General features: G+C 39.4%; 1 protein-coding gene across 1 annotated transcript; it reads right to left on the bottom strand.

Annotated features, from left to right (window-relative positions):
- Positions 1–587: 587 nt before the first annotated feature.
- LOC134493760 (regulator of G-protein signaling 5-like) lies at positions 588–26,333 on the bottom strand. Its single transcript, XM_063298518.1, has 5 exons — positions 26,209–26,333; positions 19,782–19,883; positions 12,043–12,104; positions 6,363–6,529; positions 588–5,988 (listed from the first exon to the last, which is right to left on the bottom strand). Exons 1-5 carry the CDS (start codon positions 26,250–26,252, stop codon positions 5,827–5,829), a joined length of 537 nt encoding a protein of 178 aa, XP_063154588.1. The 5' UTR covers positions 26,253–26,333; the 3' UTR covers positions 588–5,826.

Here is a 26,333-nt window from a genome sequence, read left to right as displayed (position 1 = left end):
TGTATTTATAGGCCTTTCTCACATTTCCTAAACCCAACTGCCTAACAGCATTGCACAAAAAAACAAACACTTTATGGAATGATAAGACATGCTTTATTTCAGACTGGATAAAAAGCTGGTTAAATATTTTTAATTTGACATCTATCTGTGACTTGCACTTTTCAAATCACAAATTACTGCACTCTAGCAAAACTTATCCTACAAATAAAAAAAAACTTACATAGTTAAACCTATTGGAAACTTCCTGCTTAGCCTGAATGCAATGAATAGAAGTGTCAGAAGAATAAAACTTGCATAAATTCCATTCATTCATGCAGCTTGTGCAGGAGAAGTTCTTAGAGGTCTCTGCCAATATTTATTATATATGAGCCTATCAGTAATAATAAAATGTGATGAATATAAATATATGACTAATGTGGTTATTTAATAATAAAAGTAGGATAAATAATATATCAGCTATGACAAGACCACCATCCTGCTAGCAGGCTGTAAAATAATAATAAAAATCTGCAATGCTCTTTTCATCCCCCCCCCCCACATACAACTTGACATGCATGCCCTTCAAAATTAAATAGAATACAAACATGTTTTACAACTCCACTTTTATGGAAAAGATTGGAAGTTTATGTCTGGCAGAACTTTTCTATTACCAAGTAGTGTACAGTAATTTGGGTCTATTAGACCTTGTTAAAAATGTGTCTCAAAGGTAAGGACACATTTTGCATTTGTGTTTGCTGTGGCAAATCAAGGAATGACACAATTTTCAGTGGGCTCCTTAAGTGAAATCCTTGCAAGAATAATGTGTAAAGTGTCACAGTTGCAATTCTGGCTTACCTGATGTCTGCCTGTTCACAATAAAGCTCTTATACTGTGTGATGAATGTTTTCCTTTCACTACCTTCAAAATGGTGGGCACCACCAGGTGATCTAAACCCTGCCCCTTTTTAATATTGCACACATTGCAGACACGTAAAAAGGTATGAGGCTTCACTTGCCCAGTTGCACCTGCCAACTTGAAGCCAGTGACCATTGCTGTGGTTACTCCTGTCTGATAGGCCAAATCAAGATAATGGATGACTGCTGATATAATAAGCAATACAGTCCTACCAATCTTGGAAAAGGAAATGGAGCAGATTTTCTTTTCTGTCTCTATCTCCCCTTCATTCAGAAAATAGTCTCAACGCTGATTTTAAAAAATCCAAGCAATATCAAGAGAACTGACTCCTAATGGCATTTCTGGGACTACTGAGAAACTGTTTTTGTTGAACACAACATCCTAGGTTTCTATGAAGCTAATGCAGTCCCCTTCTTAATATTTGACATCTTTCAGTCTTGGATAGCAATTCCAAAAATGAGGAATGTTTGAGGGTATTACAGTAGTTTTATCAAGTGCTGAATGCTCAGCTATTAGTTTGGTAGAGTGGCTATGAAGTGAACAGCAGCGTGTCCACTAGAGTATTGTGCTTTGGATGTTGGAAATCAGCCAGGGAATTTGTTGGACAGCCTTCAGCAGCTTCCTTTTGCTCAGCCTGATCTGTCTCATAGGGTTGTTAGTATGAGATTAAAATGTGAGAACCTTACACATGCCATGCACCCAGGATGTAAAGAAGAGGCAGGGAGAAAAGTATATTGGACCATCTGAACATACCTTCCATGCCACATTCAGTTACCTTGAGGAACACGGGGTCTGAACTGTGCTTTGGTCATAGCTACACTCAGTGATGTCCCTAGACTAGTTGCTAGCAACTGGTGCCCTAGGCAAACCATGCAGTTCATTCCCCACTCTCAAACCCTAAGGGCAGATTTGATTTTTTTCCCCCTTGAAATTGGACTCCCTACTTGACTTGACACCATAGCTGAGTGTCTCCTTAACCTATATGGATGGGCCAACCCTGCATCCTCTAGTAGATGCCTGAGAGCCACTGGACCTAGTTGCCCATGATCCCATTCCACTGACATGATCACTGCTTTTTATTCAGCTTGGAAAAGACAGAGGCTGTACAAATGGTTCTGAAACTATTTGTCATAGCCAGCATTTCTCACCTCCCATTCCTCCTTCAATCAAAAGCTGTAGCTGCTTTAAAACTGTGGACTGTAAATATACCTATATGGAATTAAAACAGGGCAGCTCCTAAATTCTCATAGCCACAGTTGATTCAGATCTTCTCCACCCTGCATACAATTCAATTATAATCACATTGCTTTCTGTCCAGAATGAACCAGAACTCACAACAGCCACTGAGAATAATATAACAATGAACTGGAGATGTCTGTACAATTGGCTTATTATGTTCTGATACAAATTTGAATCCAGACCCTCTGCCCACTTCAAGGGACAAAGCATTCCTAAATATTTCCATTTTTAGATACATGGGGAGAATTTAGCCCCATATATTCTGCGCACCAGTCAGGAAAAAATGACGCATAACTCTTAACTCTCATGATGTTTTTCTTGAAAGGTAAACCTTAAGCCTAATCTTTAGCCATGCGTGACACATTTAGTCTGTTAGTGTGGAAGCAGCATTTGTAAGTTATTTTTTTACTATAATTATAACAAGTTTGTTGAACCTTTATTTCATATCAAGCCATCAGAGGTATCACAGAGCCAAGTGAGTAGGCTGCTGGGTTAAACTTATTGACAAGCTCCTTCAAACTTCAGGGATGGAATAGCCTCTGGCTGTAACTGGAAAATCTGCCTCTAGGCAGGATGAATGTTAATGGCTTCTGAGTCAGTAGGATGTGTGTGCTCTCCAAAATAGACCCTGGAAATAAGTGTCTTTCTCACATAATCCCCTCATAATGTTAGGAGAAGGCTGATGGCCGGAATCACTCATTTTGAGCTCTTTCTTCAAGAGGATAATTAAAGCATTGTAGAGTAGTTACTCGTTTGGCATTTCCTTTCAATTTGACTTTTCTTTAAAGGCCAGACAGTATGCTTATATTTATAGCTCGGGGGAGCAGAAGTTGTTTATTGAGCAGTTCAAGAAAATCGGAAATGATGACCTGGCTGGTGAAATTTTCTGGCGCTTATCATTTTGGATATATTTAACAGGCCAAATATACATTCGTTAAGCTATTAAATGTTCACTCAACTGAGAGTGCTCTAAGCACAGAACTGCAAGATCCAGTGTTGTTTAGATCTGGGCCACAATTGGTAGCTGGACTGGCTACCTAAGTGCTAAAGACTGGCACTTTGCAGTCGGGAAATCGAATATAGTGGGACAGGGATGAGACAACTGATGCCTGATGAAGTAAGAAGATGATACCAATGGTATAATGGGACAGAGTAGGAAAAAAAACAAGGAAGGGAAGGAGGGCACTTGGGACTCCTCCCGCCCCCCCCCTTTTTTTTTTGCTGCTCAGGATGTAGGAAAAAGCTAAGCCAAGTAAGAGCATTTGAGCCCAATTCAGTTTGACCATCTTTTACATGAGCTCTACTAGATTGTATGAGGGGCATACAAGAGTATGGTAGCAATTATGGTTCACCTCTCCTCTTGATAAAAATAATAGATTACAACCATATGTGTCTCTGAGAATCAGAAAAATTTATTGGGTTAGGGAGGAATAGAAATTAACGTCTAATTAGGTGATGTTAGACATCTTGTCAACTTGAAACCAACTTCTGTGCACATCTTGCCATGACATGGAACCACCATGGCCGGCAGGCAGAGCCAACATAGCCAGTGGCAAATTGCATCGATGTATCAATTACCTGCTTCTGATAGGGAAAGCAGGGCTGAAAATTGATTAAATGGTTGACTGGTACTTTTCAGAGTAAAAGTAGAGGCTTTGACTGTAAACTGGTTTTTAGTCCAGTACAATTGGTTTATTTTCTAAAATTTAATGCATTTTTTTCCAACTCTATCTGGGTGCCTTTTCCATTCATGTCACTGCAGGCTTAATACCTTGATCATACTAATACATGTATTACAAGAACATTTAAATCTTGTGATTAAAGGTGTGTAGTAAAATAATACTTGGGAAGTGTGCTACAGACAGAGGCAAGAATACAAGGGTTCACCATAAGAATTTTCATCATAATTCATAAGGAGAGTTCAGGAGAGTTATTTAAGGCTGTGCATAGGCACTGGAGTTTATGCAGGGCCATTATAAAAATATAACACTTATAAATTTAATACAGAAAATAAACAGGTAAGAGAGGCCTGAGTTGTTAAACAAGTCACACTGTTTGGGCAGGTACTGTGGTTTATTCTCACTCTTACTCCTTCCCTAAATATTGTAGTACTGTAATAGCCATTTAGCACAGGATCTGAATATAACTCAAATCTTTAGCACTGCAGAATGGATTCTGAATTCATCACTGCTATCCAAAAAGTGATTACTTTCTCTTTTACCTAATAAATGATAGACTGAGCTTTCACAATTTGTACACCCCTAAACTGTACATACCCCACAAGGAGCTTAAAAATCTGGTTTTACTGCCTGATTGAGTCTGCAAAAATAAAAGGTTTAATCAACATTTGGTTTGATGGGTGACAAATTATCCTGATCAACATTCTTCAATTTCTATTAAGACACTGTTTATTTAAAAATGGATATATAAACTGTTTCATTATTGTGCTATTTCTATTATCTGGTAGCTATGAGGGAATCTGTTGATTAATGATTTTTAAGAAAAACATAAAGCTGGTCTTTTATCAACTATTCATCCCAGGATTTTGATCAACTGCTTAGCTCTGATTAGCTGATTATTTAATTCCAGGTAATAGGTAATCTGCTCTTTGTCATAGTCATTAACATTAAATTTAGTTTTTTTTCATAAACCCCAAATCATCATCATCTTGCTACAAACTGCAAATGCAATTCTGGCATTCTCATGTTAAGTTAACTCAGTTTCATTTGAGTGGTATATTGTTTGAATATTTCCTTACATTATGTAGCAAGTGCTGGTATTTACCAATTTCTATTGGTTCATTACAAAATGGCAAATACTAGCTATCATCAGAAAAGGTTGCAGTGAAATGACATATTCACCCAGTGAATCGCTGAACTAAAATCTCCTTGTGACACCATTATTTCTGGCAGTAATATGAAATACAGTTCACTGAGAGAACTATCTGAAAATCAGAAAGGAAGTTCATTGTTTTTATAGGCTTATTCTTGTTTTGTATTCCCTCTTCACCATAGCTATAAGTGATATCTGACACACAGAAGCTTGATTTTTCCTCTGTTAACACATGTTGCATTTTAAAAGACACCATACCCTCCCTTATGTTTGTCTATGACTTTGTGAAGTTACTGGTTAACTTGTGATTGCTGATCAGTGGCAATAACATATATTTGTCACATGGATTGAAAACTATGTGCATTCTGTCTATCTGATCATTAACTTGCTAATTGATGGATGATTGGAAGCTACCCAGTTCAGAATTCCAGTTTTCTTAGGACAGATGATATATCCCTAAGTTTCTTAAATCTGGGTTTTTCTTTTTTCTTTTTCGTTTTTTTGATGGTTCCCATCAAAGACAGACAAAAGGTCCTAGAAACAATTTGGCCTTCTCCATGTAAATAATTAGTGTCATATTTTAGATTGGGATACTTATCTAACCCAACTTTGTGCCAACGACATTGAATATGAGAAATAAAAAGAGGGGTAAGGGAGTAAAATAAATCTTGAAGGAGCAACAGAAAGACCAAAACAGTACAGTGTGGTCACTATGTTGAACAACACAGACTCTGAGTTTTCAAAGCCTGGAATAAATACAAAGCGAAGCAACTATAAATAACACAAATTGACTACTAGTCATTAGAGGAAGCAATGACCCTGCATAGGTGTACCAATGCCTTGCACAGCTCTGCCACACTGCTACTTTACTAACTCTTCATATATGTTGGATCGCACAAATCTGGGCAGAGAATCCTTCTCCATCAGCATGAAGATTCTCTTCTGGGCCAAGTCAAAAGTGCTGACAGATGGTTCCACCAGGTTCTTGATGGTCACTGACTTGGTGAAATGGTCAATATTCACCTGGCAAGAGGGAGACAAAGTGCTTGTATTACAGGTTGCAGAGTTTCATAGGCAATGGAAATTTGTTGCCATGATGCCTGGGTCAGTTTTAAAGGTTTTCAGTGCATTTGTTTATAGTTTTTAATGACCGACCTTCCATTGCACAGCTTCCTCAGACTTGTCTCTGAGACCTGTTTTGCAAAATTCACAAATACAGTACTTGTTCAGTAGAGAAACTGAAGCCAGCAATTTCTTCTCTGACAAGGGGAAAGGATGTGTGTTTAGGTATGGACCCAATGGAACCTAATCAAGGCAAAACTTTCATGAGATCAATTCCGTAATTCTGAACAAGAGCCAGTGTTTTATCTCCATTCAGTTAATTGCAATCCACTAACCTCTTTGGGAGCCTCACTTTGGATAAACTCTTCATAGATTTTTTTGGCCCTTTCAGTCATTTTGGCAGGCAATTTGGCCTTCTTATACTCTTCACATGCAATCCAGAACTCAATATTCTCTTCACTGAATTCAGATTGGAGGAAAGTCTGGAAGCTGGCAAGGCCATCTGCAGAGAAAAATTGATTTTAAAAAATGTCAGTTGCAACTGTGGAATACCTTTTTTTTAAATTACAGCTTCATAATTAATCTTGTATTGTGCAACATCCCTTGATCACTTTTTCTTTGATCATATACTTATAAGATTGTTTGCTGTACTGTATCACCCTACCCTAGTTTCTTTTTCTTGTCTGTGTCTCTTTGTCCCATCAGTTTTGTAAACAAATCTTGGAAGAAGATGATACAGTATGGTTAGCAAGTCATGTTAACAGATTACAAATATGAGGAATGCAAGAATCCAGACATCAGTAATAGCTCCAACCACACTGTAACTCCTCTTTGTTTCATGCCACTCTCCCTTGAGTCTTTGCAATCTATAGCTGGGAGACAAGGAATGTGGTGAGGAATCAGCTTGCCCCAACAGTTCCAATCAAAAAGCAAAGGCCAGGCCATGTACCCACAAATATGCATTTCTAAAGAAGATAGAAGAAGAATTGATGAATTCAAATTGTGGTGTTGGCAAAGATTATTGAAAATACCATGGACTGCCAGAAGAACAAACAAATCAGTTTTAGTAGAAATACAACCAGAATGTTCCCTAGAGGCGAAGATAACTAGGCTTAGACTCTCATACTTTGGGCAGATCATCAGGAAAGACCAATTGCTTGGAAAGGACATCAGGTTTGGTAAAGTTGAGGGCCAGCAGAAAAGAGGAAGACCTTCAATGCAATGGATTGATACGATCACTGCAACAATGGATGCAAACAGTCAGGCACATGGCGCAAGACCGAACAGCAACTCATTCTGTTATACATAGGGTCGCCATGAGTCGTAAATGACTCAACAGCAACTAACAACAACAGCAAAGAAGCTCAGGCAACTGGAAGAGAAAAAAACAACCTTTGTTTGCAGAAGCTCCTGAGCAGCTATAATTTTTCACTGCTTCCAGTACCCAAGCAGTGATTGCAATTGGTACTCTTGGAGCACCAAAAGCATACCTTGCATTAGATACGCAGTGAAACTCAATAGCATAATCCCTTTGTTAACTCCAAATGAAAATCACAAAGATGTTGACTGTATAGTTGTATGGTGATTAAAATGTAGATAGAGCACAGAAGAAAAATGTAAGAAAATGTGAGATAGTATGATAATTCTGAAATGGAGATTCAAGGAACTCTTTACAGATCAATTAAAACAAAGCCCAATTAGTTTAGATTGTTTTTAACTAGCAGTAATTTGGTAGAGTTGCTTGACAATCATGAAAGGGATGCTTTGGAAGATGTTGTATAATCTTTTCTTTCCTTGTCCTTAATTGCAGTCATTTACTGTAACTTGTCTCCCTCCCTGCCAGTTACCACGTATCATATGAAAGGGCCTAGTATCCTCTTTTCTCCTTAATCTTCAAAGCAGCCACACCACAAAACTGCTACTTAGCAAAGAGAGAAAATACTAAAATCATGGAAGATCCTAGCCACCTTCTGATTTCCTGCCCACCTTCCCACTCAACCCCCAACATGCCAATGACACATATTATATATCTTGCAAAAAGATTGCAAGTTGCAAATGTTAGGTGTGGGGGAGACACCTTAGATTCAAAAGGACATAGAAGATTATGAAAGATTTGAAAACAACCAAAATCTCTTTTTAAAAATTATATAAATTCAGTACAGTAATTAAAACAGGAACAGTGTTTCAAGATAAACATTAACAGATCTAAATCAAGATAAACTCTAACAGATCTAAATGGCCTAAACAAATTAAAAGGGCTTTGCTTGTCTGGCCCTGAAAAGCCATCAGATTATGCCCCAGGTCAAGTTGACAACTGTTCATTTTCAGTGTAAAAGGAATCCAATTAAAAACTCCTCTGGCTAATCTTTTAAGGGGCCCTGGGATCCCAGGCCACTTAAAGCCTTACAGAATAAAATCACCACTCTGCGCTGTGCTCACAAATGAACACATGTTCATATATTAAAACATATAAAATGATGCGCTGTATTTACCATGTCCCATTCAGTAATCTAACTGCAGTATCAACAAAGCTTGGTCAATAAATGTGGTAGAAGCAACTCTATTTCTCAGGCTGCTATAATCTCTTTTGGTGGTCTTGAATTTACTTATACAAAACAATAAAATATAAGAAATAGCTGAAAGAGAAATAGTTGATGATACTGTCAATGCAGCACTCTGCACAAAAGTCATTTGATTGGTAGTGTTGCAAATTTAGGTAACCTAGGCTAACTGGAATCTTACATACAGCACAGCTAAGTATGGAATTTTGCTTTAGCTTGAGATTTTTCAAAGGTTTTTTTCCCCCTTTGGCCATTGGAGAGAGTCCCTTGAGGAGAGGGGTTTTTTTTTAGTTCTTAAGCGGAGAACCCTTTTTCCTTAATCCCTCTGCCAGACACTAAAGGAAAAATCTTGCAGAAAGATCTTTTCCCCTACTCCCTTACAGAGAATACTTTTTCCCTTAGTCCTGCCACAAGGAATAAGGAGAAACTCTCTACAAGGGACAAAGCCTATTTTCCCCCTTCGGGTTTTTTTTTATAATATCTTAGTCACTAAGATACTGTACAGAGAAGGGGGGGGGGCTTGTCAACTGACATTCAAAGGCTCCAACCCTCTTGATCAGGGGTTCTGGGAATCTTTTTTTTAAATGATCAGGTTTCACAACTTGAACAGTTTGAAAACCTCTGCTAAAGATACTCATCTTATTGTGTGAATCAGCAAATGAGTGGAACTTTCAGGAATGGCTGATCAACAGCCAGGGATAACAAAAGTAATGTCAACCCTAAGCAGTAACTAGATAAAGGCCAAAGCTGGGAATGAGATGTCCATGCAGATGGGAATGGAGCTGAATGGAATGACAAATGTTACAATATATTGTAACAGACTCTGGAATAGCCTGACATTCGCCCAACCCAGAAGATCTATGAGACACCTAAGAGAATGGGCAATTAGGGCTAACCTATCCAAGGCATTTAGATACAGCACAAGCTCCTGCCCCTTTATGATCCTGGAAACAGCCACCTTGGAAGCTGACCAGCCCAGAAGAGACCTCACGTGCATCCATAAGAAATTTGTGTACCAACCCTCCTCCTCTATTTGGACTCACCTGTGTAAGTATATGTGTATAATTAATTATGCTGATTACCATTTAAGATTGAACTTTGCTCATGCTCCATACAGCGTTATAGCTTATTTTGGGTGTTGATGTGACATTGTTCTTGCATGGTAGACTTTGGGAATAAAATCAGTTTAATAAAGTTGAGTACTTCTTTCAGGGATCTGCAGTAATATATATAGTATGGGGGTGGAGGGTTGTTACAGGAAAGTTGGAGGAATGGGGAAACTGCTGCAAACTGGTAGGAGTTTGCCATGACAAAGAAATAAATTTAGTGCTAGAAATCTGAGTACGTAAGGTTTGTAATTAACCAGAAGCAAAACAGAGAAAAGGGGATGTAAAAGTAAACAAGGGGGAAATAAGGATCAGAAGATATAATATAGCATTTTTAATAGACAAAGTGGAGTCTGCAAGGAAATATGAACTGAGCCCTGGCCTTCCAGTGGTGGTGGGGAGTTTGCCCATAGAGTTGAGAGCAAGACATGAACTAGGGGCCCTACTTGAGGCAAATAGGTTTGACCCAGCTGGAAGAAACAGTAGGAAAAAGAAAAGAACATCGTTGGCGTAGGAAAGCAACTTGAGGAAGTAAGATTTAAAGTGCGACAGCAGAATTACTTGTGAGTAATAGAGAAGAGTAAAACTTTAAGAGAGCAAAAGGAGAACCAGAAGGCTTTCTCCCTACTGGGTGCCCTGCTAACATGCCTGCCTGAAGTTCATGAAAAGAATTTCTGGGCAAGTCCCACCCATGAATGAAATCAATCCAAGGGGTCTTCTGGAGAGAGGACGGAGGCCAAGAGAACAAGGACCGTGCCCAGCATGTGACGGAGCCAACGAGCAACCCACCTGGATTTGCAGTGGGACCAGTTAGAAAGAAATGCAAGAAGAATCAAGCAGAGTCAAGAGGAGGGGAGTGAAAACTGTTTAATTGCTGTTTTTGCAGGACTACTGAGGTTGTTTGATTGTATGAATACATTTGGAATTTATAAAAAGGTACCGAATTTTAAAAAGAGTCTGCCTCTTGTGTCAGAGAGAGAAAGAAAGCAGTCTCCATCCAAGTCCCTTGGGACTGCGGGGAGCAGGATTCACTAGCTACTGTTGTGTAAAGTCGTGCTTTTGTTTAGGAATTTGAGTAAATCTGGCTGTAGATCTGTATAGTCGTTGTTTAATGCAGCTGATAAAAGAAAAACCAGTTCACAGTCTTTGGTTTCTGAAAGCAGGAAAGTAGGAGTGTCTTGGGTCTTACTGGATTTAGAGGGTGGGGAAAATGCCCCTTAAAGCCCTTGGTGGCGGGAGAGTTAGCAGCAGGTTTGGTTGAGGGGGCTGGATAAGGAAAAAAACTGCCTGGGCCTGCTGCCAGGGAGTCATAGCAGCATCTCAGACTCGGGACTAGCCCCTGTGGAAAAAGCAGGATTACCCAAAGGGCTACATATACTTTATTGGTATATGTATTCCAACAATTCTTGGAACTGTTCTTTAATCAAACACTAATAAACTCTATGTCTGACTTTACAGCCTTCCTTGCAAGATTGGCCCTATCATTAAATAAACAGTAGATGCTGAGATGCAGAGCAAAGCATTAAGAGAAAAAACTGTCGCAGGGCCTGCTCAGAGCAACCTCCTTTGGTCTGCTGCCTTCAGGTGCAGGGGAGGACATGTCTTCAGGGTTGAAGAAAGAGTGAACTGAAGTCCTCTTGCATTTTGAGCATGGAATGTGGCGGGGGGGCGGCGAGGGGGAGGAAATGCCGCTTCTGTTATTAACTTCAGCACATTCTCTTGGGCTGCCTCTGCTTATCTGGGGAGACAGAGTCAGTTTCTGCATTCAGCCATTCTTCCTACAGACACCGGTGGGAACTGGATTTGCTTCAGACTCCTGCTCATGGGACAAATTCATGCATATGAGGTTGCCTGAAACATAATGGATTTTCCACTGTTACATTTCTTTATTATAGCCTTTTTTAAATAAACGATTTGGTTCACACAATACGCTTAACCTGCTTTTCTGGATTTGTATGATACATTAAACCAAACAGGCTGGATTAGCAAAATACAGTAAGTTAGGGCACAAAAAAGACGAAACCAGCGAAGTTTAATGTATTGTATACAAGCAGGTAACAGGACTAACTGACCTGGTTAGCTAGGTTGTATAAACACATCCCAGGTGTATCCTGATCTTTGTGTTTCTGTTCTGATATACAGGCTGATATAATTTTATACTGCATATAAGACTCATGCAAATATAATAGTAAATGACAAAGATGATAATTTTTATTGCAGTTGCAATCTTACCTCTCCTCTGTGGATTACAAAGCAATACTTTAGTTTCTCGTGGCCTAGAAATACCTTAATATTCTTAGGAGAAGTGTTCCCAGTACAGTAAGTTGAGATCTTTACAGAAGACTTACAAGGGCTTTGAAGGAGCTTTTCCAAGGAATTGCGCCACTGCCAAGCTTCTTGTGGGGAAGGTCTGGAAAGATGAAAATGAAAATATATAAAAACATATTATTTAGATCAGCAAGTCAGAAAAGGATTAGTACTGCCTGAAAAGTCTTTTATTGAACAATTGCCCTGCCTTATTCATTATTTTGCAACTTCTTTGTTAGTAATCCCTCTCACCAGTTCTGTCCCTTTTCTTTGCAGAGAAGAATCTGTTAAGGAAGAAAAGATGAAGTAAGTTACAATACTTTGGATCAGCAACACTAGGAGCTATTTATGAGCCTTCTCTCACTTGAACTGAGCTGTGGCACAAATACAGCCCAACAACCTCCTTTTTGTGCTACGGTATGTCTTTATAATGTCTTTACCTGAGACAGTCTTAAGTTGTCCTAAGTTGTTCTGGTTTTAAAGTAGTGTTCTCCCTTTTAAGATGACATGATTTTGCTATAGAAACCATCTGGCACACTTCACCCACCATTCTGTTGCTGGTGTGATCAGCTGATTCATAGGGGATGGGATAAGGTTCTACAGGTCACATTAAGCTCGTGCAGGTATACTGCTTCCTGCCCAATACCTAAGCAGTGTCCTCCAAAGCTACTTATTTTGGGGAAGTATGAAAGTCCATTCCTTTCAAGCTGAGTTCACCCTCTGTAGTCACCAAGTCTTTGAGTCAATACACAGCTCAGAGACCTGGATAGCAGAGTCAGTGGAGAAGGGCCATGGGAGGAAGAGTGAGTGAGTGAATACGAGATCTGCCACTTCATACTGCAACCCCCTTCTGTTATATAGACTCCTTTTTGATACAGATTTAGTGCCCTTCTGGAAGAGCATTAAACCCATGACCAGAAGGAGCCGAACTATCAGCTAACATGAGTGGATAATGAGGCTCCCATCAAATCCATGAAAAACAGTTGCTAAAAGTAGAGTGAATTTTGACAGATGTCTGAACCTGCCGGTCTAGCCATCTGTCAAGGTTCACCTCCTCCACAGCCCCATCCCCAACCCAGTTAAGGATAGTGTTTTCCCACTGGCTGGTTAAGTTTGGTGGGGAAACCTAAGCCAGGGAATCCACCAATCCCTGATACTTATGTGCACTGTATGCTGTAATAAGGGCAACTTCACTTGGTGACATCATGCCAATGGAAGGATGAAGGCGGCAAGTTTTATGGTGGCATAGTTTTCTGATGGCTTAAGAACTGGTGGATAGCAGCTTAACTTGGCCATGAGGAAAAGCCTTATTTGGAAGGACTGGGTGACTAAAAATATGTGCAGTTTATAGTAGAGAGGCTTTGTTACTATTTGACTGCCTCATAGCCAAGAGGGATTAATAATTTAGCATTTTGATTTTTTAATATATTACCAATAGAGGAAGTGATGCCAAAGGCTTGCTAAATCCATCTAATAAATGAATCTAAGTCCCGTATGCCTTTTCAACTTTAAAAAAGCAGCTAAAGGGTTGACTTTGGATTAGGACTAGATAAAATTAGGAACATACAGACTGCCTCAGGCTGCGTGTTCATAGTCATATGGCCATTTCAGTGAGGAAGAAATCCTCTTTCAAATTTAAACAAAACTAGAAGAGACCCTTTGTCTGCCTTGTACATTTTAAAAAACAAATGTACCTTCCTCTGCTGCTCAATATGATCTGATAAAAATGTCTACTGATTTGTTAATTAAAAATGAATAGAAAGACAGCAAGAAAATTGGTATGGCCAGAAATTAGTCTGTAAAAGCTGTCAGTCTACTTGAGGTAGTAGAAGTTGAGAAAAAGGTACATGGGGCTAGAGTGATAGCACTATTTTCAATTATTCTCTGGTACTGAAAGATTACATACGAAGTCCAGTTCTCCACATTCTCCCTTTAACATTTCAGCTTTTGACATTCCTTCCATCTTTTCCATTTCCAACTCTAAGTTGTCCTGTATGAAGCAGAATGGGGCTGAATGGAGAATAATTGCTCTCCATGCAGATCCCCTGAGTATTCATTCTTTCCTTTTATTTTCAAAATCTGAAGTTTGAATTTTTCCCCTGCTTTGGCTGTGGCTTTGGGATCCGGTTTCATCTCTCCCACAGATCTGTCAGTTCCCACGCTCTTCCCGATAATGCCTGCTTTTGTCTCAAGTGAGATATGCTAAGGATTCTCATAGCAACGTGGATAATAATTATCTGATATTACTCAGGATGTAAGGACTTGAAGTTAAAGTATTAATGTAAGCCAAAACATTAGCCACTATGGAGGTGCATGCAGACACCAACAAGCCAAAGACAGAAAGGAGCCCACTGGCAAGATACCTAGACTAACATTCACCAGTGTGGTCCAAAAGATATAGAATTACCTGTTCATATGTATTTACCTACTTATTTTATTTGTTTATCCCAGATAAATGCATTCCAGACGTTTGTTGCTTCTGCTGCAAGGAATTTCACCTGACAGCACTTTCTACTGCTTTTATTTCTTACTTTGCAGGGGCAGCACCATTTTGCCTATTCAATCCATGCTCTACTTCTAGGTAGATGCTGCTAACACTGTAATTCCCTTGCAGCATTTACGATTTTCTCTCTCCTGCTTCACCTTGTGCCTGACTGACAAGTAGGACATGTGGCAAAGGAGTGCAGAATAAAGTGGGGAAGATCCCCCAGGAAATGCCTTCATGCTTCAGCCCATAGCCCTTCACTGCACATGTGGACTCTCAGTCAGACCATGGTTCTTGACACAGAGTTAGTGTTCTCCCAAATTACTGCTAGACCTGTGTTAGATATAGCCCAAAGGGCGGGTCAATAATGGAGGGAACCTCTGCCCCAGTAACCTGTGGTTGGGCAACTTGAAAGGTGGCTAAAGCCTTCATCCCTGGGACTTGCCTATAGTCACCCAAGCCTGCCTCACCACACAGTAATGAGTGATTGTTTTTCTTACCAGCAAAGTACCCAGGGAGGTAGAGAAAACACAGCCAGGGGAATTCACCAATCACTGCCCTTCAACTGTCTTGCAGTAAACTGTAAGGACAGCAGTGATCTCCAGCCCTATTAATGAGGAAAGACAGAGCTCAGCTGCTTATGCCAACATGCTTTTCTGCCAACTCAAAGACTGGCAGAATGAGCTTTAACACAGCTGTGAGGAAGAGCTCAACTTTCAGATGAATCCTGGAGCAACAAAGCAAAATAATTTCAAGGCTGCAGAAGTGCAAAAATGACCACACTCCATGCAAATGGGATGTTACTTTTAAAGAAGGGGAATGGAACTAGTTAAGCCTCAAGAAGTACTGTAACTGTCTTTCAACTTTAATTCTCCCTCTGCAAAATAGTCGGGCAGAACTTGCAGCTATTCTACTTGGAGAAATAAGAAAAACACTATCAATCATTTAAAGCTGCTCCCCCCTGCAAAAAAAAATATTAGCATTGTAGTCCCAATACAGCTGGAAGGTGTCAGGTTGGGAAAGAATGATACAAAGCAAAAAACATTCTTTTGAAACTCATCAGCAGGGGTGTGCGACAAAATAAAAAATGGGCAGAACTTCAACAGCCCCATTGTGGTGACCATCTTGACCTTTTTGAGCATTTCCTGTGGAGACTCCTGCTGATCAGCTATTATGCGAGTCTGCTTTGCAGTTGCTGCTTAACCTTTCCTCTTGACTTAAATTCAGAGCTGGATTTAAGTTACATCAAGGTAGATTGTGATGCAGTGTTTCAACTCTGTGATTCTATGATGCCTCCTAAAATTAGACTGATGTAGAATTCAAGTGCTCCTTGAAGTCTTTCTCCTTATTCCAGATGTGCAAAGTATTAATTGATAGTAGATAGATACTCTATACAGGCTATCATGCATTTTATCTGGAACTATTTTTGTTATTATTGATTTACATGCATTTCACTTGTTCCAAGATTTAGCTCAGCCACTCAGCCAGAAGGTGCCTCCCATGAAGGATGCTGGGCTTTTCCTTTTTTTGGTTATTGAAAGTGCAGGGAAACCAGTGGAACAATCCCATTTCTTTTTCAGTGTTTTTTCTCCCCTTTTAATAAACATAATCATCTGTTTAACTTCTTCCCTATTTAATCAACCTGCCTAGTTTATACTGGGATGAACTGTCCTAAGAAATCATTTCCATTTTACTGGATTAAGCTGAGGAGCTTTATCTTGTCGACAGGCAAAACCATTTTTCCTGGCCTTAATCCAGGACTCCTATGCCTTCCTCAGTTCTGCGTAAGTGCAGGAAGTGGTTTGGGACATGACATTCAAGTTCGTGAGAATCAGCTTCCATCAGATAAAAGTTGCTGTCCACGTGGATAAAGATCTGCTTAATTGTTTGAGGCAAAGGGCTCTTCAAGCCAAAGAAGGGGCAGATAATGATCAGGGGAAGAAGGCCTCAAGCATTTGCATATTTGCAGAGTGAACAAAATCAGACCAGACCGAATTATGAAACATGGTTCTATTTTTAAAAAACAATAAGGCAAAAAAAGGCTAATTTCCTCAGCAAATTTTATTTCTCAGGTTTATATACCGCCAGAATCCAGCCAGGGTCAGGGTGGGGTACCTACAGTCTTGCTCTAATCGCTAAGTTGTAACTCAGCCCTGGTCTCTCTTTTCCACCCCAAACCAAACATTTTCCTTCCCAAAGACCAGTGGAGGACCTGCCTCACAACATCTGTTTCCATTGCCAGGAGAGGGAAATTATGATTTTCAAAGCAGCTCATAAACCCACAGCCTAATTTGTTCCAAATGGCTTTGAAAAGAAAGAGGGCATGATCCACCTAATTTGTCTGTAATGGTGGTTAAAATTAAGCTACTATCAACTGTGCCAGTCTCCAGGCAATCTTTAGATCAGCCTGTCTGCTGAGCCTTTTTTTACAGCCTAATTGGAAACAGATTCAGGGACAATCAGCCAGGAGAGGTTCCCCTTGTGCATTAAGGCCACTTTTTTCCCTAACAGCATTGATGCTACTGGTGTTCATTTTGTTCCAGTTCCTGGAACTGCTTTGTCTTCGGTACAGATGGGAGACTGCTTTCTCACAGATAAAAATGACAGTGATTAATGCTGGCAATTGGCCTTTGGCAGCGGCACGTTGCTTGAAGTTTGTAGATGAACACAAATGGAGCCACTTTTTCTAACGTTCTTGCATCAGTGTATTACTACCATTTTGCACTGTTTTCATCCATACAGCTCTTCTTAAACTTGCCTACTTCTAATCTAGTCGAATGATAATGATATAAAACCTTCCAAGGGGGCTAATCGGGTCAGTTTGTGGTAGCAAAGAAAAACAAATGAAAAACAGGAACGAAGAGCAAACCATCTGAGGGTCATATAGCACCTTAAATATTAACACATTTTAACTATCTAAGCTCTTGTGGGTGATAATCTACTTCTTCAGAAGTATAGAGGTTTTCTTGTACTCATAGTTGTTCTTCAGCAGGGAAGCAGGGGTGGAAGATTTTGGTGCATTCAGCATCTGACAAGGACATCCCCTGGAAAAAAAAGGCTTACGATTCTCTGTAATTAACATCCAAAGCAATTTTGCCTTTCTGCAAGGAGATACGCTTTTCCCCACTCCCTCCAAAGTAACTGTGAGTGTCTCTGGATCACATTCCACACCACTGATGAAGTGGACTTGGATCTAAAAAAACTTACGTAATAATAAATGTGTTAATCTTGAAGGAATCACAAGTTTCTTCATTAATAAAACCTGTCTTCCTGATACCATCTGTTTCAAAAATACCAAAATCCTAAGACAAGCACAGAAATATTTTTTCAGGCTGATTTGATTTCTCATTTTCTAAAATGAAAAATGCATCTTGTTCCATGTATCATGGAAATAGATTTGTTATCAAATGCTAATTTTAAATCTCTGTTGATTTCTGAATTATTTACCCACCAGTAAAAGCACAGCATGTAATTAGGATTTCCTTTTCTAAGGCATGGGGAATTTTGTAAGAACCAGTAGAATGTAACAATTACTCTGCAGTTTATTAGTACTATTATAGAACTGAACATATCAACACATTTCCCATCTAGCTCCATGCCAGGAAAAGTTCCACATATTAATTCTCATGCTGTTATCAGTGGAGCCAACAAAAATGAATGGCAACTCTGGATGTTCACGCACACTTTTCCTATGAGCATAGTTTGAGAAAGTTGTTAAGAAGAATGGAGATCCACGGTAAGGAACACACTCTTACCTGTCACTCACCATGCATCAGTCTCCCCCTGTTGCCTAGAGCCCTGGTGAGCATGGGACAGGTTTGGCCATGCACATATCTCCATACAAACATAGAGTAATCCTCTGGTTTGCTGCATTCTCTGATACCTCACTGGTTTTGCAATTTTTTTTAAAAAAATCCATTCAGTCATGGATTTTAAAATCTGATTCTCCAGTCTGATTCTTGGAGACTGCCTGGCCAAGTCCCTGTAGTTTTCTTGGCAAGGTTTTTCAGAACTGGTTTGCCATGGCCTCCTTCCTAGGGATGAGAGAGAGTGATTGACCCAAAGTCACCCAGCTGGCTTTGTGCTTAAGGCAGCACTAGAACTCCCCGTCTCCTGGTTTCTAGCCTGATGCCTTAACCACTTCACCAAACTGACTCTCTGGTTTTGCAATATACGTATATAAAATCAGCATGCAGATCTGCTCTGTGTTATCAACCAAAGGACAATGAGCTGTCTACCAACTTAGAAATTCAAACTAAACTGTGCAATTATTATACATTCCCTCCAGTGGAGGAGTTTGAGGCATTTTCACATGTGAAGGTTTAAACTGTATTTCCATTTTATCTGTGCGAATATATTGATTTTTGTAAATGCAGAAAATAAAGTTGAGGGAAACCTTTATAATGCAAAAGAGAATTCTGGTAATTAATGCATGTTTAACAAAATGGCTGGGAGACAGTTTAACTTGAGCTCTTTGCTCAAGAATAGATTCTTGCCATTGACTCTGCCTTCAATAGCCATCCATTTCTACCCTGCAGCCAGGTCTATCCTGGATCTTCCTTTGAGACAACTGTCCCATCCTGTGCAATTAGACTAATTCCCCAGACCTCATAGTCTAAGCTTGAAATGCCCAAGCCACCCTTTGCAAAATGACCCTGGGAAATTTCATTTTGGGAGGGTAGTAAAATGGTTAGGGACACTTGATTCTTCCACCTCTGAACATACTTTGGTGAGAAGCCTCATTAGTTATGGCAATTGAAACTTAGAGCTCATAGATGCTCCGAGTAAGACAGATTGGTTGGTCTTCACAATTCAAAACCAAAAATTATGTACTCTTATTCTCTTTCCATAACTCACAATTTCTTGCCTTCACCCAAATTTTCTCAGCTCATTGCTTTAAAATCAGCAGTACATCTCAGTGCTATGAAAAAGATAATAAACTACATATAGAACCTACTGTCTATGAAATTAAATATAATCTACACATATATTTCCAAAAGAAGATCAGGTGGAACAAATGTTCAGTTTTAATGAGTCTTCAGTCTGGGATTTGCAATTCCATTGCAATGAGGATATCTTGTGGTTCTGACATTATTTTTGCATCATGTGAATGACTTGTGAGTGTTCAAGGTAACATTATGAAAAGTGTCCCTTAGTGAAACAGAAAAGCAATGCTAAAAGGAAAAAGGATCACAGATCAAAGTACATCTTAATCAGGGATGGGAAACCTTCTCACCGTCCCCTAAGCTCTGAAGTATGGACATGTGGTAAATGAACTAATAAGTATATTCCTACTTTTGAACCTTTGCTGGCTTCTCCGGGTAAGGGATGATCAGGTCAATAGCTGAGTCTGGCTTCTGGAGCAGCGTGCCCAACTTGGTCTTGATTTCTTTGGCTCTGGAGAGAAAGATTATGAAAAAAATAAATGAACATACACTAGTTGCTACTAAGTGCAAGATTGAAAAAGGTACTCCATCTGAGCTGTAGTGCATTCTATGGAAAGCTATGAGATTCAAATATATTACATTATTTTAAAATAGTGCAAAACGTTCAGTTAAGATGACTTGATCGAACTTCAGATAACCTGGTTATCTCTTGATCCTACCATTCCCAGTCAGAAGAGCAGGAATCAAACTCAGTAATAATATTCAGTAAAACCCACAATAGCTTCACTATTTGTAAGCTTAGGCAGGTTTCATACATTATGCTCGATCATGCTTTGCTTAACCAAATAAGCCACAATAACTGGGCTAAGTCAAAAGCACACAAACCAGGTAATTACTAAGAGTTATATTTTAGCCATGTCTGCAAGCCACAGGTTGCTGACTCCTGAGCTGTACTATGACTATATTCTGACTACATGGTCGACCCAGCCGGCAACTATCCTGCAGAAAATAGAGACCCAGTATGCCAGTAGCATATGATCACAAATGCCCTGGTCATATGGGGAGGGATCATCTTGGAATGCCCTCTAGCCACCACCAAAATGGCTGGGAGACAGGCACTTCTAACTGCTTAAAAAAAAATCTGGGAAAAAGGTCTACAGAGGTCTGGGAGGGCCTGAGTGGGGTTGGCACCACCAGAGACAGAATTGGGGAAGGCTTATCCACTCCCATCCTTTCTTTCCATTTTCAACTGCCCTATGAGGCTTGGGGGAATGGACAAGACATGAAATATAAAACAAAGAAACAGCATTCTTACAGGAGTCCTCTTGGGGTGGCTGACCTGCTAAGATTTTGCTTTTCTAGTAGCAACAGGAAAAAAGGGTTAACCTTCCACCAACTCTCTCTCTTTCAAGTTTGCAAAATATGGCTAACCAAAGGAGATTACTTAGGCCAAACAACCCCAGGAGAGTTTGGGCTATCCCCCTCTACCACTCCCTCTGACTTGATTCCAGTGTTTGCATGGCATATCAGCTCTACTTATTCACTCCCTCGTATCAACTGTACTAATGATCCAATTAAGCGTGTTAATAAAACCTGTGTGTCATTGGGGCAAAGCCATTAGGTATCTTTGGCCCAAACTACACATGAAACTAAATACATTTGTTTGTGTTCACTGAATACACAAAGTTGTGATTTGCTTAATCATGGTTTGTGGATTAGGCCCTAATTCCCTGGGTACATACAAGATGCTAAATCCTGAAATCTGGATTGCCACTTGGAATCACACCTCCTGGATTCAGACAACTGACTGAGCAAAAAATAAATAAACAGATCACCTTATAGCCTTAACTCAGTGCAGGAACCCATCTTTAGAGTACTTCCAGATACACAACTGCAGCTATCAACTCTTTTTCTCCATGATGGAAACAAAACTTATGGAAAACGTGATGGGGAAAAGGAGGAGGGTCATAACCGGACCATGGGCACAGGCACTGTAGGGGGATAAGGGAGGGCGCATCATTCTACACATGATGCAAATAATATAATTCATGACATTTGCATGATGGCAATATATCACATCTGATGTCATTGTGACTTGTACCAGATGTCTAGAATCTGGACCCCATAACATAGCATGAATAAGGCAGAGGGATTGCACAATACTAATTTTGCCAGATACAAGATTATAAATAGCCCCTCTAAACCTAAAGTCTGCCAGGGATCTCCTCTCTTCTCCTATGCCATGCCCTGGGATAAATAGGGTGAACCAGACTGAGTGCCCTCCATGTCCTGTAATAGGGAATGGCAGACGTTTCAATTAAAACCAAGCACAAAAATTATTCCTGTAAACTGCCTTGGCTGAGCTCTTTATTTCATTCACCTCAAGTGTTATCCTCGTTCACACCCTCTCATTATTTTGCATTCGAGTGCTGACAAAAGTGACAGCTGTGCTGCTGTGCAGCACCTCTGAACAAGGAAGCTCCTTAGAGTCTTCTTGCAAGTTAGCAGCAGCTGAACACAACGTTTTGCTACTCAGTATGCAGTCTCAGGGAAATTTGCTCTCACGCCTTTGAGAATTTATTTACGTACTAGTTTAGTTGTTAGAATTCTTTCAAAGACATTTGGAACATCTTATTTGTTAGTTTATCCCATATATTTCATGTTGCTTTTGATTTTAAAGTTTAGTTATTGCATAGTACCCAGTGAATTTAAATGTAAGGAATAGCACTGTCCTAACAGCCAGGAACCACGCTGAGACAAGGAACGGGTCTCTAGTGTTTTATTGCTGCTACATAACAGGAAAATCCTAACAAACTGAAGAAGCGTGGGAAAAACCCAGCCATATAAACCCCAAAGGTTAAGGCGGGCCCGATCTGTGTCTCTTGGAATGGCTACCTAATTCCTCAGTGCTACGCATGCGCTTTACAGCCTGGATGGGAGCCCCCTGCTCGCCATCCTCACTCATGACAAGCACACCTATTACATAAGTCAGTCAATCAATCAATCAATCAATCAATCATAGAGGCAGCTTCTGTTTTTCTTCCTCAGACATTTCAAAGATAGATCATCAAAGGATATAATGTGTAATGGAGCCCTTGAAAGTCTCTTGATACCATTAATCATCTGTCTTTTAAGTTGCTTTAATTTCTATTTCCACACACAGGAAACCCCAGTTATCAAGATGTTATGCTTTTGGCTGCTCTTCAGATCCTGAAGTGAAAGCTTTATTCATGCATCTCTTTGGAGGATATCAGCAGATTCTAAGGCCATTTCCATAATCAGCCGTTCCAAGAAATCTATTCATTTTACTGGAGAAGAGCCTTCTTCATAGGCCAAAGGGTGACTAAGTCCCCATGCTCCCTGTTTACCAAGGGGTCTCTTGAGTAAGGACACTCTCATTAAAACTGCACATTGTATTCAAACTGCACCTCCCCTACCCCAATAATAGAAAGAATACCTTATGTCTTGTAAACTACAAAATAAACATGAAACAACCAAACACACACCCTTGTGCATGCATACACGCATGTATGCATGCTTGAGAAAATGTAAGTTTGGATGTTCTAGATTTTTACAGATAATAAAAACAATTTCTTGCCCATTTTGCTTGGATATTTTGGTAGTACTGGGTCACACCTCAGTAGGAGGTTCTAAAGATAATACAGCCAAGAAAAGTTTAGTTTTGAATATTTAAAAGGCTATTACCTTCTTTTAGATGCTAATTTTCCATCTATTCCTTATAGATAAAGGAATATAATCTCTTATCTATACACATCAGGGCTGTCATTAGGCACACTAAGATGGTAACCTGAGATGGCAGGTGTTGAGAGAATGGGGATAGGTAGAGCTGAGTGGAGTAGGCTAGCTAGCCTGTTCTGAGCCCTATAACTAGCCTTTTTCAGCCTGTCAAGATCCCTTTGAATCTTGATTCCATTTTCTGTAGGATTTTGTTATGCCTCTTAGCTTTGCAAAGAGATTGAAAAACAACGCCCCCCAGCTTCATCCTAAGCCCTAAATCCTTGCACTTGAGTCTCTCAAGGTTGATTTGTTGTTGTTGTTAGTTGCTGTCGAGCCGTTTACGGCTCATGGAGACCCTATGTATAACAGAACGAAATGCTGTTGCCATTAATGTGTAATTGTTGACCAGGTTACTTAAAGCTGCTGATCCACCTAGCCATGGTAGAGTTACTTCGTCAGGATAAATATACTGGAGGATTTCATCAAATGCATTGCTGAAATCATTATATATCCTTCACTAAAAACTTTGGCAGTGTGAGAACTAGTCTCCAGTTAGATCTAATTCTCATTGAGGACCTATGAGCAATAGTATATAAAAATTTTAAATTTTTTAATAGTTGTCTTGAAAGAATATGAACAGTTTTGTAATCATAATAAATGAAAAGTGGAATACCTTCTCACCTGTCAAAAGCATATGGAAGGGAGAATTAGATTTCACATTCCTATCCCAATGGTATCAGTGTTTGCCTCAGAAAAGAAGCTCAGGTAGATGTTAACCAAGAAGCCATTAATCCTATTGTAATTTCTGCCCTCAAACTGTTTTTAAGAAACCTACCCATGGGTGATCACCAAAGTCAGAGCCAGATCTTAATGCAGCCCCAAGCTAAATAATAAAGGACAATGTCACATATGCATAATACTTAAGAACATTGCACGCTCCATTTCTTTGTCTGGAGCAGTCATGTACATAGGGCGAACATTTCATTGCAAAGCAGCATAGCTCTGATGATGCCAAACATGTGACAAAATACATCTTCAGACATTAATCAAACACTAAAAGATAAATAAAATAAAGCAACTGGCAAAAAATATAAGAGAACAATTAAATGACTTGGCTTTTCCACTATCAATCAATGGAATCTCATTTATCATAATCCATGCCATAACTCAGAAGAATGTCTGCAAAAATTAACTGGCAATCACACAAACACTAGACACACACACATACACTTGCACTCAGAAATAAAAAGCTACTCTTGAACCAATGAGGTTTGACATGTATATTTGCATCCTCTTGTTTTCCAGATGTATTTTGAGGAACCCTGGACGGAATAATAAAAAATAATTTGGATGGCTAAAAAACAAACTCTATCTTCCTCCAGAGGGCCTTTTTTGAAAAACTCTGTCTGAATCAAATTAGCTCATAGACAGTGGGTAAAATCATGGAAAGAGAAGCACATGCAGGCAGAAGATCCAGAGGCCATAGATTCTAATCTATCACCTTAAGGCAAAGTTATTCAAGTGGCTTCTTTGTTCTTGCATTATGCTGGGGCCATTGTGATAAATTATTGGCTACTCTTAAGTATTTTATGTCACTTTTCAGTTGCTTTTCAGGCTAATTACAAGTGCTGATGAAAAGTTTTTGAGACTGATGGCTCTTCATCATGTATACTTTCATGTTTGAGATCCTGCTCTTCTTGATTTTATTCTATAATTTTATCACAGTGTTTATTTATCAGGGCCTACAATTATGCAATTATCTAGACCACCAATTTCTTTTCCTTCATTATCTAGTCACTAGAAATATGGAAAGATTGCACATAAACCGACTTTTTTTTAGTTAAACATGTTGAAGAATAGCGTAACTCTGCATTGATGCAAAACAAGGTGTGAAAGTGAGAATTAGTAAAATCATTAATAGTGGGCCTTGATGCTTCCAAACTGGACTCTGGGCTATATCATTTCAGATCACAAACTGATGGTAATTTGCTGGAATATTCCCTCAAATAAATAAATAATCCCAGTATCATGATAGAATTTTGTTCTTTTATTGCTAGTTAGCAGACACAGAATTATCTGCTTTTGAAGACACTGTCTTCACCTGTATTTAAATTTAAATTTTATATTTCTTTATAATAGCTACAAGTGGTTATATGGGTTTATAGACTGTTCATATGAATGAGTAAATAAGTGAGTGGGTGGGTGAGTGAATAAATGAAAGCTCAAAAGATTATCTTGCTTTTCACTTGTATTCAGTAATGGATGGAAACTTTAGACAAATTGGTGTCTTATGATCCCTGAAAAGCTTTTTGAACAATGGTCAGATGATGATGACGATGATGATAATGATTTAATTGTCATACAACATTTACCTCAGTAGCCTTCTGCTTATATCTTGGGTTTCAGCATGAAGCTGGGAGGAAAGTAATTAAAAGAATAAGAAAAAGCCAAACAAAACGTGACAAGAGTCCATGTAAGAGTATGCCTGTCATCAAATTCTTGTAAAATGATGTGTGTGTGTGTGTGTGTGTGTGTGTGTGTGTGTGTGTGTGTGAGAGAGAGAGAGAGAGAGAGAGAGAGAGAGAGAGTTTTAAAGTACATCATGGCTAGAACTGAAAACAAATCTTTCCCTTGCTCATAATTTTCCCTTTTGAAAGTCTTTTTCAATTTTCACTGAAGAAAAAAAGCTTTTAAATATGCTGGTTTGGGTGGGAATTTCATACTATTAACCCATGCTCTGCAGTACATCATACCCCCATCCACAGTACATTTAACAATATTTTGAGTGAATTCTGCTTCTCATTCGTTAACCGTGTCCTAACATACCGTTGTTTTTTTTTAGGGTTATGCATCCAAATGTAATTTAACCTTCTGGTCCCATGCCCAATCAGAAATAAAGGCCAGAGGATTGGTCCATTCACCTGCTTAATTCCTCCAGAACCGAATGAGAGCAGAACTTCCCAACATTTCTTTAACTGGGCATCTCTTCTGCACAGAGATGGACTAAGCTTTTATTCTGCCAGATTGCTGCAGCATCTCCATTCTCTCCATCACCCTGGTCACTTCTCTCTTTGATAGGCATAAACTTGTTATCTCACCTCTCCAGACATGTGTGGGGCAAAGCTGCTAATCCTTTGCACATCTTGCCGTTTGGTGATTGTGTCCTTGCAGCCAAGCAGATGGTGTGAGAGAAGGCTGAAGCGCTGTCTGTAACACAGCCTGC

The sequence above is a fragment of the Candoia aspera genome, chromosome 3 (assembly GCF_035149785.1).
Source record: "Candoia aspera isolate rCanAsp1 chromosome 3, rCanAsp1.hap2, whole genome shotgun sequence".
Classification (NCBI taxonomy): Eukaryota; Metazoa; Chordata; class Lepidosauria; order Squamata; family Boidae; genus Candoia; species Candoia aspera.
This window is presented reverse-complemented; position numbering and strand designations above follow the sequence as displayed.

Bases quoted from the DNA above. Each gene is read 5' to 3' on its own strand.
- LOC134493760 (XM_063298518.1), bottom strand. From the start codon at position 26,252: ATGTGCAAAGGATTAGCAGCTTTGCCCCACACATGTCTGGAGAG. The intron at 6,530-12,042 runs GTAAGTCTTCTG...TTTTCTCTGCAG, and splicing joins AAAGCTCCTTCAAAGCCCTT to ATGGCCTTGCCAGCTTCCAG. The intron at 5,989-6,362 runs GTTAGTGGATTG...CCCTCTTGCCAG, and splicing joins AAAGTGAGGCTCCCAAAGAG to GTGAATATTGACCATTTCAC.